Raw genomic sequence first — 16,936 nt, 5'->3', positions numbered from 1 at the left:
AGAGTAGGTCCTATTGAAGCTTTGTGTTGCATCACCATCAGACAATATTCAGCACAAAGAGGTCACTTTGTGGCCGAGAGGACTGCAAACTTCAGGATTTTCATCTTTTCTTGAGGAAGGGTTCTTACTGATGCAAGCCAGTGTTCCAGACCGGGGGGACAACCTTTGGGGATTAGGACTCACTCCAGCACAGGCTAGCTGGAGGGCTCAGACTGGTCCAGGCTGGTCCACTTGGAGCTGGTCAGCTAAGCAGTTGCAGGGAGGCCTCTGGGAGCTGGCTGTGTCGCTGTAGCTCACAGTGGAGATCGGACAACTGACCCTTGGATTCACTCTGGGTAGCCTGGGATCAAGGCAGGCAAGTCCTGTCTTTCTTCTTCAGACAGCAAGGCAGTCCTCCCAGCAGCATGGCAGTCCTTCTGGCAGCAGGACAGTCCTTCTTCTGAATCTTTTACACGTCAAGGAGTGTTCTGATGAGTGGTTTTGAGGGCCCTATTTTTATACCTGGTGCAAGCGTTTGTGTAGGGACATTCTCAGACCTACCACCAAAACTAGTTCTGGTCAGTTCTTCCTCTTTCCCTGGTCCTGACTCCACACTCTCTAGGGGACAAATGCAAAGGTAGGCCCTGTGTCATGTTCTTTAGTGAGTGCTGTTGGCAGGTCCCATTGAAAGGTAATTAGGACAGGGTACAGCTCCTCCCCTACCATCCTGCCAGAAAGACCCAGTACTAGCTACACCCTGGCACCATTATTCACTGTCTCGGCCCAATACATATTCCTTAATGGGGGAGCCATCAACAGAACTTGGCAGCTAGAAACTCCTATGAAAGGCTCTGGAAACTTTAGGCAGGAAATTGGCAACTTTCTAAAGGTGGAATTTAATTTTTTTTAATCTAAGGTCCAACATTACCAGTAAATATTAAATAGGATTTTAAAATACAATGAATTGGAGTGTAACATGTATTTCTCTATCTGCTCCCAGACTGGAGTTAGCACCTATTAATTGAAATAAGGTAGCCCTTTGTTACTCTATGGGGGAGATAGTCTCACAGCAGTGAAAAGCAACTTGGGGTGTTGTTCACTTCCAGGACATGTACAATTTAAACCCACATGTTCTACTTTTTAAATACCATGCACCATGCCCTATGAGCCTGTAGGACCTACCTTAAGGGTGACTTATAAGTATTCAAAAGTAGGGTTTATACCAGGCAAAGGTTTATTTTTCTAGATCGAAATGGCAGTTTTCCAGTGGAAGGTCTGAGACATGTTTAAAAAGCCTCTTGTAGTGGGTGGCACATAAGGTGCTGCAGTCCACTAGTAGCATTTAATTTAAAGGCCCTGGGTACTTTCAGTACCATTTACTAAGAACTTACAAAGTAAATTAATTATGCTAATTAGGTGTATGCCAATTTTGTCAGGTTTTAGGGAGGAAGCACAAGAACCTTGTCACTAGTTATCAGGAGTGAAGTGCACAGGGTGAAAAAAATGCCAAAAAACCATGAGTTCAGCAAAGTCAGGGAGTCAAGGCAAAAGGTTTGAAAGAATACCAAGCCAAAGATATCAGGTCCAGTGTGAGTTATACTACATACAATTTTGATGAGAATTACCACTTTATAAGACAGCACCTCTATAGTAGACTCAGACCAGTTCTTAACCTAAAGATCCCTGTCATTCTGTAGATAAGGTCTATGTTTAAAATTCTTCCCACCTGTGCAGTGCCGTTGATCTGAAGACGAGCTGTTCTGGAAGCTGAGTCCACAGCAAAGGCATTATTAGCATAAGACAATCCATTAGGGGAAAGAACTTTGATGGTTGGAATGACAGCCTGCCATGTCACCACGAAGAATGTGTCATTCCCCACCGTACTGTCAATAGCCACTGTTTTGTTCAAACACTGGTTCTTTACCAGGCTTAATCCATCACTTTCAAGCTGTTGGAGAAAGAAAAGAAGACACTTCTTTAGTATATAATTAGGGCTTTAAAAGCACTGACTTGCACGGTTAATGTAAACATATAAGACCAAATTATCAATGGTGTATATTGACAGTGTAAACATCTAGGGCACAATTACACCTGGGCTACACCTGGGTGTAACTCTACACTTTTTAGCCATTCACCATGTGAAGAATATAGATCTATATCTAGGTGTAGACTTACATGTTCTCACCCTCGCAGTTTAGGGTGTGGAGCTTCCCACAATAGAATTTTAAAGTGTAAGGCTACTACTAGAATGTTTGCACCTGTAGGCAGAGATCTCCCTGTGGGAAAGTATACTTAAAATTCTTAAAGTTTATTATTCTTTAAAAAATAAAACATTTTATTGTATAATATAAAGGAAACTTAATTTAAAATATTTATTTTAACCTAGAGCTAACAAAATAATGTTACAGCAGTTTAACTCAAGGTAACTTAAATATGTAAATCTAACTTATAAAAAATACTTTTAAAAGTTTATTTTTTTAATACTTTTTTAAAATTCTCTGTCTCCATTGTTTTATAAGGTAGTGTGTTGCCGTAGCTGTGAGTGGCTGTGTGTGGGGTTCGACTTACTCTAAGGCTACATTTGAGCCTGTTTGGACACTTTAGGACTGTATTGACCCTAAAAGTGTATTTTGTGAACCAAACTGGTTATACTGTTTAGTGAGTGCGCATTTTTTATGAGCATGCCCCTCCCAAGCTTCCTCTTAAATTTCCTCAAATACCTCCCATTTAATAGTAATTATTCCTTATTTCACTACCTCTCTTTCTAGACCCTTCAACATTTACTACAAAATTGTATGTGTGCGGAGATCTCCACCACCATGGAAGGCATCTCTGACAAAAAAGATAGGGGAAGTGGAGTAATTGGTTTCCTAAAGTAGGTTAGTAAACTCCATTTTTAGTATGTAAGTGTACTAGGGTAGTACTACTGTACCAATTAAACAATGCAGTTTGAGAATGTGGATCAAGGGAGATCTCCAGTTGAAACCTGATTAGTTGCCAACACCTAAAAGAAGAAGTATTGGCAGCCATTGTGGGACTCGGCTTCAGCTGAGTTCCAAAAAAAAAAAGTTTTAAAAAGAAAAGGGGCAGGGTATGTACACTCTAACCCCCTACTCTTGGTCCAGAAGTCCCCCTGGGATCCCACCAGGGCTAAGAAGTATTATATTTTTTAAGTTCATGGAGAAATCTGCAGCTGGATCTGTGGATTTCTCTGTGAATCAAAAAAAAGCAGTCTCCTGTGTTTCTAACTGATTTTGCCACCGTGTGGACCAAGTCCCGGAGGCATTCCCAAACTATAAAGGGGAAGGGTGCATGGGGCCCCCCTCTTAGGGCTTATTAAAGCCCTGGGGACCACCACCTACCCAGGGCGAAATGTATTACATATGCGGGGAGGCCATGCGAACCCCTAATGATTTTTAATTTGTTGCCCCAGGGAGGTGGTGGTCCCAGGCACCAGGAGGGTCCATGTAGCCCCCCAACAATTTTTGTTAGATAGTCCAAGGAAGGGTGGTGGTCCAGAGGCCTGGGGTGCCCGTGTAGCCCCCCTAAATTTGTATATATAATGTTGCCTTCAGCCATGCATGGCTTGGGATTGGCTGCTCATAGGGGGTAGGCCACAGGGCCTGGCCAAACATCATGTGGCACAGAGTTTGGAGCTTAAAGGCCATGCACAGTGGTGGTATATTAACTTATAGTAATTAATATTACTTTACTTTACAAAAAAGCCCTAGAAATGGACTGAAAAAAGAAAAGTTTTCAAGAACGTTCTAGTTAGGCAATATAAATTAAAAAAACATACACAAATTAAATTAAAAAATCAAAGGTTACAGGGAGGTTATAGTTATATAACGTGTGCCCTAAGGTAACTATTACTCACGCCCTCGCCATAATTACCCCACATATTTCATCATCACTCAAGACATCGCTGATAACATCATTGATAATATTAATGTAACATTTGAAGTAAAATTATTGAGGAGAAAACTGCATGGCGGGAGCGAGAGTAGTTTCTATGGGTTTGTGCAAGTAAATTTAGAACCCAACTATAACTAAACTAATTTCTATGTTTTTTCTATTCTATTTCCATACTATCACATTCTTATAATCTTTGTTTTCAGCATATATATATATATGCATACACACACACACAGACAGTCTCACAAAATGATGGGCACTGAATGGGGCATAATATTCCAAAGATTTATTCAAATAAGGGTGCAAACGCGTTTCGGCACTAAGAGCCAGATTTAAAGAAAAGTTGCGTAGCGCGGTGCTGTGCCAAAATTGGCACTGCCGTGCTGCGTCACTGTAGAAACACAGGGATATGCCGTATTTAAGGGAATACGGTTCACCCCTGCGATTCCCCCTGTGCTGGCGCAAAATTTAGCTGCCAGCGCCAAGCAGGCATCCTTGCACCATCGTGCAAGGGTGTCTGTGTTGAGGGGTGTGATTGTTTATGTGTGGGAAGGTGTCCCTTCCTGCACATAAACAATCACTAATGGAGCTTTGGCACTTCTGTGTGTTCTGCACAATGCAGCACACACAGAAGTGCCAAAGCATAATTTTCAAATGATTGTTTATGTGCAGGAAGGGACACCTTCCCGCACATAAACAATAATTTCTGGCATTTTGCTTTTTCTATGCTTGCGGCAGAATGCAGCACGCATAGAAAAAGCAAAAAACGAGGAGGAATAAAAGTATTCCTCCTCGTTGTGCCCTGCTAACGCCACCCCTGGGGGTGGCGTTAGATATTGGCGCTGCCTCAGGTTTATGTGATTTCATAAATCTGGGGCAGCGACAAAATGCAATGGGTGTTGCTGTGGCATGCCCACAGCAACACACATTGCACGCCCCTTCCCCCGCACAGTGCTGCGTGGGAAGGGGTCGTATTTACAAGGTGGCGTTAAGCCACAAAAAGTGGCTTAACGCCATCTTGTAAATATGGCACTGTGTTTAGCGCCCCAGGAGCGTCACAAAACGTGACGCTCCTGTGGTGCTAGGGCCCTATAAATACGGCCCTAAGTCTTTCTCAGTGTCAGTGACATAAATAAAAAAACACTTCAAACCAAAGACATTACGGTGTGATTTCATAATGCATTGAAATTCGCAACAGACTTCCATTCAACAAGTGATTAAAGTGAATAGTGGGTCTTGGAGTAAAACGGCGGGCATCTTAAAATGCGCTCAAATCATATTAGCTTATGCCAACAATAATTCATTGAAAGATACAATCAAAAGGGTACTGTTTTTCTTATTCCAACCTGGGTATTCAAGATAATAACCCAGAACTCTAATAATGTCCACTCGATCGGACACTCAACATGATCCCTCCAGTCACTGCAGTACCCTACATGTAGAGTGCATTTAAACAACAGAGCGAGCATTTCCTCATTTCACAGGAAATTATGGGAAAGTTCTAGATAAGTTTTACAATATATCATCTCAAAAGCACTACCTCGCAGGTCCTGGCACATTCATCTGAATATTTATACTCACAACTGTGCCCTGTATGGGCTTAAAGTTGCTTGATAGCCTGCCAGGGTGTCAGAGCTCATTCCCCTTGCCTTGGGGTAAGATCTTTACATGTGAAGAATTTAGAATATACCCACTCGCAGAATCTGGCACATTCCTATCACATGTTGTCAATAGCGCCCTGCAAGGGTTAATTATCTAAAGTGCCTGCCAGAGACTGCAAGCTCTACTCTGACAACAGTCCTTTCCTATTGGAATCTCCGGGACCATCCTACCTCGCAAACCAGACCTCTCTCCAGTCACCTGTCTAGACAAGGGTCGCTGGTTGCCCCAATTTCCCTTTCAGTGTAAAGAGACCTTCCACGCACACCTGTTACAAAACGAAGCAGCTCAAAAAAAGGACAACTTCTGCAGACTAACGCTCCCTAATGTAGCCGCAAGTACAATCGTAGTCACCTAAATGGATCCCTAGATCTTTTTCACTATTTAGACCCACTGGGGCTTTTGCCTGCAAACCAATAATATACCTGGACTCCAATTGGCACAGTTTTCTGATTCTGTCTCCCCCTCTCTCATTTCTAGGCATTGACTCAAGACAGAAATCACTTCGATGCTTGACCTGGAAGTGTCTGGCCACCTGGTAAGTGGGGTCTTTGTTGGTAATGGCCCTCGGTGATCCAGCACACATCTATTTACTTGATGCACCATGCTTCTAACATATCTCATGCATGCATCGCACATAGTATAATTTCAAAAACCTGCAAAACAAAAAGACCTCCAAATGTTTGGGTGGCTAAACTTCAGATCACCCAGTATGTTGCAGCCCAGCTTCTTTTTGGAACACCACATTGTGACCACGCTTCCTCTTTGCTCCTCACACAGATTCACTAATTTCAACTTGCAAAGCGAATACAAATTAAAATTCTGTGTATCGTTGGGCTATAGTCTTTCTCAAACCAAAATTGTGTTGCCCCATCCAACCAGTTGACCATGCTTCGCCTACTTAGTAAAATGCAAAGTCCCACTTCTGAAAAGCACATTTTAGAAGTTGTTCCTTCTCTCTAGTATTCTAGACTCCACTCAGACACATAAACGAAAATGGCAGTAATATTTGCAAGTAGCCTAAACACCTGACAATCATTCTAGGTTGAATTCAGACCCATTCTTTTCAGCCAGTGAGCTAATATGCACTGAGACCTGCCTTCTGGGAGTCAGCATCAATGCGCCATGCTCCTCATAGAGTAAAGGAACAGTCCACCCTGGACTTGCAACACCAGACTGGTTCAGTCTACATAGGCCTTATCAGTATGGTGTGGCTTGGATGCTGTTGGCCGACTGGCATTAACAATGGCCCCCGCAGTCCCAGCAGTGCAGTAGGGCCTCCAAGCTCCAGGGGTCCCATCAGCACACTACACTGTGCACAAGTGGCGGGACACTGGCCTTAGAGCTTCTCAATGGGTCAGGTAGCCACCTCCATGTACTTTGCCGGGGTGCCCCCTCAAGTTTTGTTACGCCACTGTGTTGGCCATTTGGGCCATTACATGAAACACACAAAAGATGATGAGTGCTAGATAAACTTTGCTTCACTTCTTCGTTTTGTACTGTGAGAAAATGTGTTTAACTTTGTTCCTCTGCATTTAAAGCACCTCATCTCTATTGTAGTGCCAAGAACTCTTATGTTATCACATCATGCTTTGGAAATAGTTATTTATAATCATTATCCTTCTGTGAGGTTTGTTCATCAAAGCTATTCAAGGAACCCAGAAAAACATAAATGGTATTTTATTCATTCTGCAATTAGGGCCTCATTACGAGTTTGTCAGTCATGAGACTGCCAAACTTGCTGTGGCACTCGGACTACTGCACTCATGGCGGTTGGACCAGCAGATTACGACACTAGCGGTCAGACCGCCAGGACACCGCCACCACCGCCAGGATCACAGATCCCAGCGGGTTGGCGGCCGTTGAAGTTGTGGTCAACCACGACAGCGCTGAGTTCCGCACCACCATGCTGATCACGATTTCCCTTTCCGCCAGCCTTTTCATGGCAGAGTCCCTGCCATGAAAAGGCTGGTGGAAAGGAAGTGCTGGGGGCTACAGGGGGGCCCATACCCTGCCAACGACTATGTCATGTTCAGTGCAGGGAGTCCCTTTCCCTGCACCCTTAGAATGCGCACTGTCATGCTACGGAAGCCAGTGCGCATTCCAAGGGAGCTGGGGGCACCCTCTATGCGACGGCATTGACCTTGGCTCCCAGAGGCAATTCCACAGCACTGTTTCCACCGGGGTGACCAGCAGAAATCTCCTAATATGGAGGTTTCCACCGGTCAGTCTGGTGGAAACATTCGCAGCAGTCTCCTCTCCACTGGTCTAGAAGGCCGACGGACGGCTCGCCAAACTCGTAATGAGGACCTTAGATTTACGTTTTGAATAACCTTTATTTCCAGATGTCATGTAGCATTTCACACAATACACCTGCAATAAAGCAATTAATATATAATGCAACCCACATGCCCTCATTCTTCATACTTCTCTAGTCCCACCAACCATCCCTATATCTCCTCACTAAATATTCAAACTGCTTAAATGACCTTCACGTTAAACATAAAATGTAAATAACTGAGTGAACAAGGTTCCTTATTTCAAATAAAGTAGAATACAGAAAAAATATCCATATAGCATATTTCAAAATAGGCTCAGAAGTGAATTTTCTTCTTTGTTGTAATGCAAATGCTTTCAGTTTCAAGACCGACAGTCAGGAAAATGTAATTATAAAAACAAAAATTTATTATTTTGTTCTGGACAACTTTTGAAACAGGTTCTGATGCTTTTATTCCACTGCTTTATTTGAGCATTTGTAATATCATATTTAAGAGAAGGAAAGGCGTTTCCATCTTATATAGATAAGAGAGGAATTTTGACACTAAAGCTGTCATCATAATTTATAGACTTTTAGAATGTGGGTTTCCTCCAAATGTCTCTGTGTGCTGCATTAGGTGTGAAGCTGGACAGCCAAGCATACTAGCAGTAACCGTGTTTGCCAATATGTATTCACTATTAAGCAACATATTTTTGTGATACGATGTTTAGCAAATCTGCCTTTTCTGCGTGGTCACACGAGCTTTTTGCTGTTTGCTGTATCCTATATTTGTGCTGCCTTTAGAACTATGTGCACTATACCCCTGCTAAACAGTAGTAAAGTGTCTGTGCTCCATCTTTAAATTTAAACATAGTTAAATTGGATTATCATCCCCAATCTTTTTGCCTCCTGTTTCCTATTTGTTCTGACCTGTTTCTGTTGGATTTTGAACTCAGAGCACTTTGCCACTGCTAACCAGTGCTAAAGTGCATATGCTCTCTGTGTAAATTGTATTGTTGATTGGTTCATCCATGGTTGGCATATTTGATTTACCAGTGAGTCCCTAGTACAGTGCACTGGAGGTGCCCAGGGCCTGTAAATCAAATGCTACTAGCCTGCAGCACTGGTTGTGCCACCCACATTATTAGTTCTGTAATCATGTCTCAGACCTGCCACTGCAGTGTCTGTGTGTGCAGTTCCAAACTGTAAATTCGACTTGGTAAGTGTACCCACTTGCCAGGCCTAAACCTTCCCTTTTCTTACATGTAAGACACCCTTAAGGTAGGCCCTAGGTAGCCCAAGGGCAGGGTGCAGTGTATGGTTAAGGTAGGACATATAGTAATGTGTTTTATATGTCCTGACAGTAAAATACTGCTAAATTCGTTTTTCACTGTTGAAAGGCCTGTCCCTCTCATAGATTAACATGGGGGCTACCTTTAAATATGATTAAAGTGTAGTCTGCATTTCCTGATGAGTCATCTGTGCCAGGAGGGAGGGGAGGAGTGGTCACTCACACCTGAAAGGGCTGTGCCTGCCCTCACACAATGCAGTCTTCAACCCCGTAGTGTGTGTCTGGGGCCTGGCCTGAGCAAGGCAGGATTTCACAAACAAGAGAGACTTTGCTTTGAAGTAAGCCTACTTCAAAGGGCAAAATGGGTATAAGAAGGGCACCCAAAACCACAGACTTTAGAACACTTCTGGAAACCAAGAGGAACCTCTGCTTGGAGAAGAGATGAAGAGCTGAGGAAGAAGAGCTGCCCTGCCTGTGACTGTGCTTTGTGGAGCTATCCTGCAGTTGCTGCTTCTGCCTGTGCTAGAGGACAAAGACCTCTGCTGAGTGGTGCCCATCCAGTTCCTTGGAACCTGAAAGGAGAAGGTGGCAGCCCAAGAGTGAGAAATCCACGCACTGACTGCTGTGCGGGGAAAAGATCAACACAACTCCGATCTGCGGCTGAAAATTCAACGAGCCGACAGCTTTGCGGCTGAAAATCTACGCTCGCCTGCAACACGACCAGAAGATCGATACCCGTGACCGGTGAGATCGCAACCCGGGCTGCGTGGTTTTCGGATCATCGTGCGGCTGGATTTCGGACGCAAACATCACTGGGCATGTAAAAACGACGCAAGGTCTGCCCGGACCTGAGAGTGCGGTTAGAATCAATGCATTATTCTCCTGCGGAGCGAAGAAATGACGCACGCTGACTCGACTGAGGGAGAAACGACGAAAGGTCTCGCTCGTGAGTGATATAGACGCATTGCAAGCCCTTTTTGGAGCACACTCGCCAGTGCAGGGTTATTTTTGACGCACCCAGTTACATTTTCACGCTAACAACGTTAGCGTTGTGTTTAAAACTACAGTAAGACTCTTTTTGCTTTTTAATTGATAACTTGGCTTGTATATTGTGGATTTGTGTTGTTTTTGTCTTGTTTTGTTTAGATAAATACGTTCTATTTTTCTAAACCTCTGTAGTGTCATTTTGTAGTGGTTTTATTAAGTTACAGTGTGTGTTGGTACAAATACTTTACACCTAGCACTCTGAAGTTAAGCCTGCTGCTCGTGCCAAGCTACCAAGAGGGTGAGCGGGGTTAGCTGAGGGTGATTCTCTTTTACCCTGACTAGAGTGAGGGTCCTTGCTTGGACAGGGGGGTAACCTGACTGCCAACCAAAGACCCCATTTCTAACACCATTGGTTAAGGAGGGGCCAAGATTATCTGCCATGGACTAGCTAGGGCCAGGAATACATGTGGCATCTATAGGCACCAATATCAGAACACTTTTTCTACCGAAGATCAGAAGAGGACCTGATGTCTGTGACCAGAGAGGAACTCTGAAGGATTGAACCTGCTACCTCTTGCACCCAGAAAAAACAAGTTAATTTATAGGGTCATAAGGCTGACCTTCTGTCCAAGCTACAGGGATACAACAAGCTACAAGAGGCCTTTCCTGCAATTGTCCAGCGGCAGATGGACCTGGACCAAACCCTGCTGCTATCCTCTGACTGACAACCTGTGAGGCTCTAAGTGCCTACACTGAGTGCCTGAGGGGATTAAAAGTGTTCTCCTCTGGTTAGTTGGGTTTTAAAATACTAAGGGCCCAATTTAGATCTTGGTGCAGAGGGAACTTGGTTGTACCAGTGATAGAGTTACCTTCCTGCCAAGACTATGGTCCGCCTGCCTGATTTAAATGTGGGCAGACCATGATTTGGAGATGGTGGAGACAACTGTGTCTCTGCTGTAGTCAAACTTCTCTGACGGCCTTTACTTTTCTGAGCCATCGGAGGTTTGGCTATATGTCTGCCCAACTAATTTAGATGGACAGATATATAACCATTTGTTAGTGCCCATAACTGCCAGGAAAAACATGGTGGTATGGGGTACTAAAAAGTGCTCAATGCTCCCCTTAACATATGAGAAAACTCCTATGGTGAGGGAAGCTTTGTTCTATTATTTTTAAAAATAAAGGGCCCCTTTATGAGGCTGGCAGTGACGGTTGGACCACAGCAACTGTGGCGGTCTGCCTGCCACATTACAAACCTGGTGGGCAGACCCTCCAGGAGACCGCTGTCTCTGTTGGGAACATGGTTCCCGCCAGGGTTACAGCAGTCTGAGTTGTACTCAGCCAGGGCGGCACTAAACTCAGTGCCGCCTGGCTCATTACAACTCACCTTACCACCAGCCTTTCCATGGTGAACTGTCTGCTATGGAAAGGCTGGTGGTAAGGGTGTGCTAGGGGCCACAGGGGGGCCGCTGCACTGCCCATACCAATGGATGCTGTATGCTAAGTTATTGGCCTCTGATCCCTTAAAGAAGCTAAGGCCAATATCGTAGCACTGTTCCCACTGGTCAGCCCGGCGGGAATGCGTATTACAATGTTCCCACCTTGTAATACACTTGGGGGACGCCACCAGTATGACAGTAGCATCCTCTCCACGGCTTTGGCAATCTGCTTTTAGGACCAACTAAGTTGTAATGAGGCCCAAAATTCTGTTTTGCAATTTTTTCTTTTTTAAACAAAAAGAAACATGACAAGTTTGCCATCTGGCTTGATCATGTTGACTGAGCTGTATGGCACAATTACAACCCACCATGACGGCAGATCCTGATAATGTTAGAAATGTCAGCTGGCCCAGCAAAAATTTAAACATTTGGCCACTGGCACTTCCATCAGCGCAACCAAGTAATTTACTCCATATTCCTGGCAGAGGATGGGATGACTGCCAACAAAAATAAATCGGTCCCTTAGCCACAAAGTAAAATCTTTGACCAGAATTAACCTGATTGGTGTATCCGACCTGTACTCAGTCTCAAATCGTGCATAGGTCCCAGTCTACCATGACCATAGACTATCAATGACGCTTTGTGCTATTTGGTGCTATTTTTAATTAAAACTTGAGAAAATCATATCTCCAGCTCCCTTTATTGGATTTTGGTTTCATTTTGTTTATTAAATTGTACTCTTTTTTTCTAATTCTGCAACATAGGGTTCCAAGTTTTAGAAATGGTGGATATGGCAACTGAAATTGACAACAACAAACGTTTTCTGAAAAAATAATTTATGTGGATAAAACAATTGGATACTCTCCAACCTAAAGAGTTGAATGACAGAATTTAAATGCCTTGTCTCTTCTAGTTTCTCGCCACCCATTATCAGTACAGGATCCAAACTAAGGACCTCATTATGAACATGGCGTTCCGGCCCGCCATGCTGGCGATGGCGGAAATTACCCCCCCCGGCATGGCGGTCCAGGCCACCATATAATATACACAAGGAGAACGCCGCAGGCGGAACTCCGCCATCGCCAGGCTTTCGCCGCCAGGCGGACTGAGTATGGTGGAGTTCCTTATCCGACAAGGCAGTGCTGCAAACAGCACTGCCCGCCGGATAATGAACCTGTGTTCTCCCAGCCTTTCCCTGGTGGTTTACCACGCCAGGGAAAAGCTGGCGGAATGGTGGCTCCGGGGTCCCCCTGGGGGCCCCTGCACTGCCCATGCACTTGGCATGGACAGTGCAGGGGCCCCGTGTACAGACCCATCGCACGTGTCACTGCCCGATTTACAGGCAGTGAAATGCGCGACGGGTGCTGCTGCACCCGCTGCACTGCCTCATTGATGACGGCTCCATGTGGAGCCGTCAGCAATGTACAGGCCCAGCATTCCGATGGACCGGCGGGCAGAAACACGGAAACGCCGGCAGGGTCTTCAACGTGCTGGCGGTCGTTGTTCGGACCGCCAGCACCGAACTCAGCGGGATTTCCCGCCGAGTTCGTAATGAGGGCCTAAATCAGCTATTGTGGATTTTCAGTTATTTGCTTGATCAAATATTTTCACTTTTATTTTTTATTTTGACTGTTATTTACACTTTGAATTCATTTTTGGATTACATGGTTATCTATGCTTTGACATTGATTTATCCGATTTAATTTCTGAGAAATGTGCTGTTGGTATTGTATACAAGCATACTTTTGGTTAATGTGCAACAAACCCTATGTTTCAGCATCAGGGTTTCCGGAGCAGACTACAAGGTGGAACAGTGTTTTGCATTGACTTTTGTATTACACTCTTTTTTCGAAATAATGTATCATATTTTTTTGGCTATTTCATCATAGCGGAACATTTGAGTCATTTCACACCATGACACTGGTTTACAGTTGGCAGATTTTGTCACATGACAAACGCATTAAAATACACTCACTTTTAACAATCAGATCAAAAATGGTAAATTTATCCATCGGTTTGGTGAGCTTTGCAGGTAATGCATGACTTCCCATCAGCAGGTAAGCATGAACTTAACATATGAGGCAAATTCAACGTTTGTCTTGTTAAATTCGATGGTGATTGCCAACCTTCACAATATCTTGCTTTTGGGTAAAATGTATTTTATTAATGGGGCACTGATACTGTTTGACGTGGTGAATCTCATAGTTATCACTAATTTTAGATATGCACAAATACCATCTGTTAACTATAGTTGCGCATGAATTGGATTAGTTTACAGCACTTTATTATATTTCAGTGTTGGAGTAGTATTGAGCATAGTGCACTAAAAACTATTGAGTCCAATTCAGTTTCTCTAACCTCATAAGTAATATAGGTGAAGTACGACGGGTAATTGCGTTGACATGTGCAGGAATCAACTACCTTTGATAGCTTTTTGGAGTGCTGAGGATGATTGTTTCATGGCATGGGGTGTCCCTGTAGTGAACGGGGTTAATCAAGCATATTCAGAGTAGATATTAACATTCAGGTTAAGAGGTAGTTGAAGTACAATGCTTGTGCCTTCTTAGGAACTTCAGTTTGTGTTTAATTACTTTTCAATAGATCCCCTGATGAAGGACTATAGGGTCTAAAATGCATTGGGGCAGAAAATATGTCACTCTTATAATTGTGTGGAGGAAAATACGATATAGTTTATTATTGAAGAAATGTTCTTTTGAGCTTTACATTTTTGTTTAAGCTTTCACAAGAGTTGAAGGTCTCTTTGAAAAATATCTTAATTTTGTTATAAACAATAATGAACTAACTCAAGTATCAAATGACCAGTGTAAGAGTTGTATAATACTACAGAACTGAACAGATTAGATTTAAGTCCCTCCCTACTGGGCCAATTTAATTTCTCTGCTCTCCCGCAGGAGGGTCAAAGGCCTCTGCTCACAATCAAATCATTAACAGTGCTTAAACAGTTCCAGGGAAAGGAAGGAGTGAGGGAGAAATGTGTACCTGTTAATTAGTTTGTCACACTTTACCTGGGGTGGACTGCTCAGGCCTACAGAAAAAAGTAGGAGGGCCAAAAGAGTGGAGTCAACAAAGGAAGGGCTCGCCTTTGAAGTTTGGGTGGGATGGGATCAAACAGCTGTGTTACCTAAGGGTGGTACTGAGGCATTAAGGGAATCTCCTTTAAAAGAGAACTTGAAATCACCATATTGGATTGTCCCAAGATGCTGTCCATTAGGGTTTGAGCAGGGATGAAATGACGAAGTAACACCCTGGCTTCTAGAACTTTCCACCCACAATTAAAGCCCACAGCACAAGGTAGAGGCCACTCAGAATATACTGAACCTGGGAAGGATGAAAATGAAAGGATACCCTGCTGGAGGAAGAAACCACCTGATGCCACTGCAGTGATTGACTTCAACTCCAGCTGACCCCCAGGACTTTGATGGGTCTCTCCAGGGTCAGTTGAGCTGCCCCCTTTAAGCTCCCTGGGGAACAGTTGAGGGAATTAACCTGCTGCGGAACCCTGAATGGTTACATTGGAAATTCTGTGGACTGGTACTCCACTCTACTGACACACCGGTACCCTTCAGTAGTAGGAGGATGTTGAATGTTGGCACTACTTCCTTTGACTTCAGTGATGTGTTATAACATGTATTGCAGTGTCCTTATTAATTTCAATGGTGTTGCAGTGGTGAAATATAACAAGTTGTTGCTTTTACCGATGTGATGACACCCTGGCAAAGTAAGTAGGCCTGCATTATCAATAATGAAACCCCTCATATTGTGATGTTGCATCTTGTGTAGGTATAGGAGACTGTCGTTGTAGGATTCAGGACCCGCCACGTTCGTAAAGTGATATGAAGGTGTCTTAAGAGGTATTTGCATCTACTTTATTGTATATATTTGTAATTTAAAGCAAATTATTTAATAGTGTGTTTAATAGAAGTAGTTTTCCTTTTCAAAAGAAAAAGCAATGATTGGACAATGATTTAGTGAGTGTTGTGATAACCAGCCCACACCTCCCCTCAGTAGGCCTTGTACTGCTTTGCGACTCAGAGAGAGTCAAGTCCTACAATGAGGTGCTTGGTTCCCAGTAAACAGACAATTGCCAACTTCGGGCCAGATGTAGGTAGGTTTTAAATTGCGACTTGCAATTTGCGAGTCCGTGCGACTTCCAAATTGCAAGTCGCAATTTGCTATGTAGAAAGGTGTCTCAGACACCTTCTACAACTCGCAATGGGGTTGCAAAGACCCACCTCATTAATATTAATGAGGTAGGTCACAGTTTGCGACCCCATTGCGAGTATGGGCACTCACGGGGATGGTGGCTTGCTGGAGACAGCAGACCACCATGTCTGTGACTGCTTTTTAATAAAGCAGTTTTTTTTTTTCCATCTGCAGCCCGTTTTCCTTAATGGAAAACGAGCTGCACTTGGAAAAAAACTACCGAAACCTTTAGTTTCGTTTTTTTTCAGAGCAGGCAGTTGTCCATTGGACCACTGCCTGCTCTGAAAAAATATTTTTGTTTCCATTCACAAAGGGGAAGGGGTCCCATGGGGACCCCTTCCCGTTTGCGACTGGGTTACCATCCACTTCAAGTGGATGGTAACTGCGATTTCATTTGCGACCGCTTTCGCTGTCACAAATGAAATTGCATAGCATTGCGAGTCGCAAATAGGAAGGGAACGCCTCTTCCTATTTGCGAGTCGGAAATGTATTTTGCGAGTCAGATCCGACTCGCAAAATGCATTTCTGTATAGCGGAGAGGCTTTTGCGCCTCGCAAACGGCGTTTTTGCCGTTTGCGAGTCTCAAAACCCTTCTTACATCTGGCCCTTATTGCTTATTACTTGTTAAGTACTCACACCCTTCATAACTAATAACCCAATTTCTTATAGCAAGTTATATAACCTTCCCTATGATTTTGATTAAACTACACAGCTCTGTTAGTTGTGAATCTTGGTGAAGGAAGGCACCCCTTCCTTCCAGATAAAACTTGCTTTGTTAGCACTACGTGCAAATAAAGAAGATTCCCAGCAGCTTTGGCCTACAGAGTTGACACTTGTTGGATCTGGCCATTTCTGTAGGGTCATCTTCAAATGTGTTGCTTTCCGTCTCCTATTCTTTCTAACTTTCTTTTTGCTGGCCTTATAATTATGTGACTTTACCACTGCTAACTAATGCTAAAGTGCTTGTGCCCTCTCCTTAGGACATAGTGATATTAGCTTATCCCCAACTGGCAGATTTAATTTACTTCAAAGTCCCTAATAAAGTGCACTACAGGTGACCATGTTCTCTAAATTAAATGCTACTTGTGGGCATGCAGCACTGACTGTGTCACCCAACTAAGTAGCTCTCCAACCATGTCTCAGGCCTGCCACTGGAGAGCCTGTGTGTGCTGTTTTACACTGCCA

General features: G+C 43.7%; 1 protein-coding gene across 1 annotated transcript in view; it reads right to left on the bottom strand.

Moving 5' to 3' along the window:
* LOC138293210 (calcium-activated chloride channel regulator 1-like) overlaps positions 1 to 16,936 on the bottom strand; it is a 261,870-nt gene that overhangs the window by 71,728 nt on the left and 173,206 nt on the right. Inside the window, exon 10 of the mRNA XM_069232298.1 lies at positions 1,706 to 1,927. Coding sequence (XP_069088399.1) covers positions 1,706 to 1,927 — 222 coding nt within the window. The remainder of the gene's footprint in view (positions 1 to 1,705; positions 1,928 to 16,936) is intronic.

The sequence above is a fragment of the Pleurodeles waltl genome, chromosome 4_2, assembly GCF_031143425.1.
Source record: "Pleurodeles waltl isolate 20211129_DDA chromosome 4_2, aPleWal1.hap1.20221129, whole genome shotgun sequence".
In the NCBI taxonomy this organism is placed as follows: Eukaryota; Metazoa; Chordata; class Amphibia; order Caudata; family Salamandridae; genus Pleurodeles; species Pleurodeles waltl.
The sequence above is the reverse complement of the archived record's forward strand: the minus strand, read 5'-3'. Positions and strand labels throughout refer to the sequence as shown.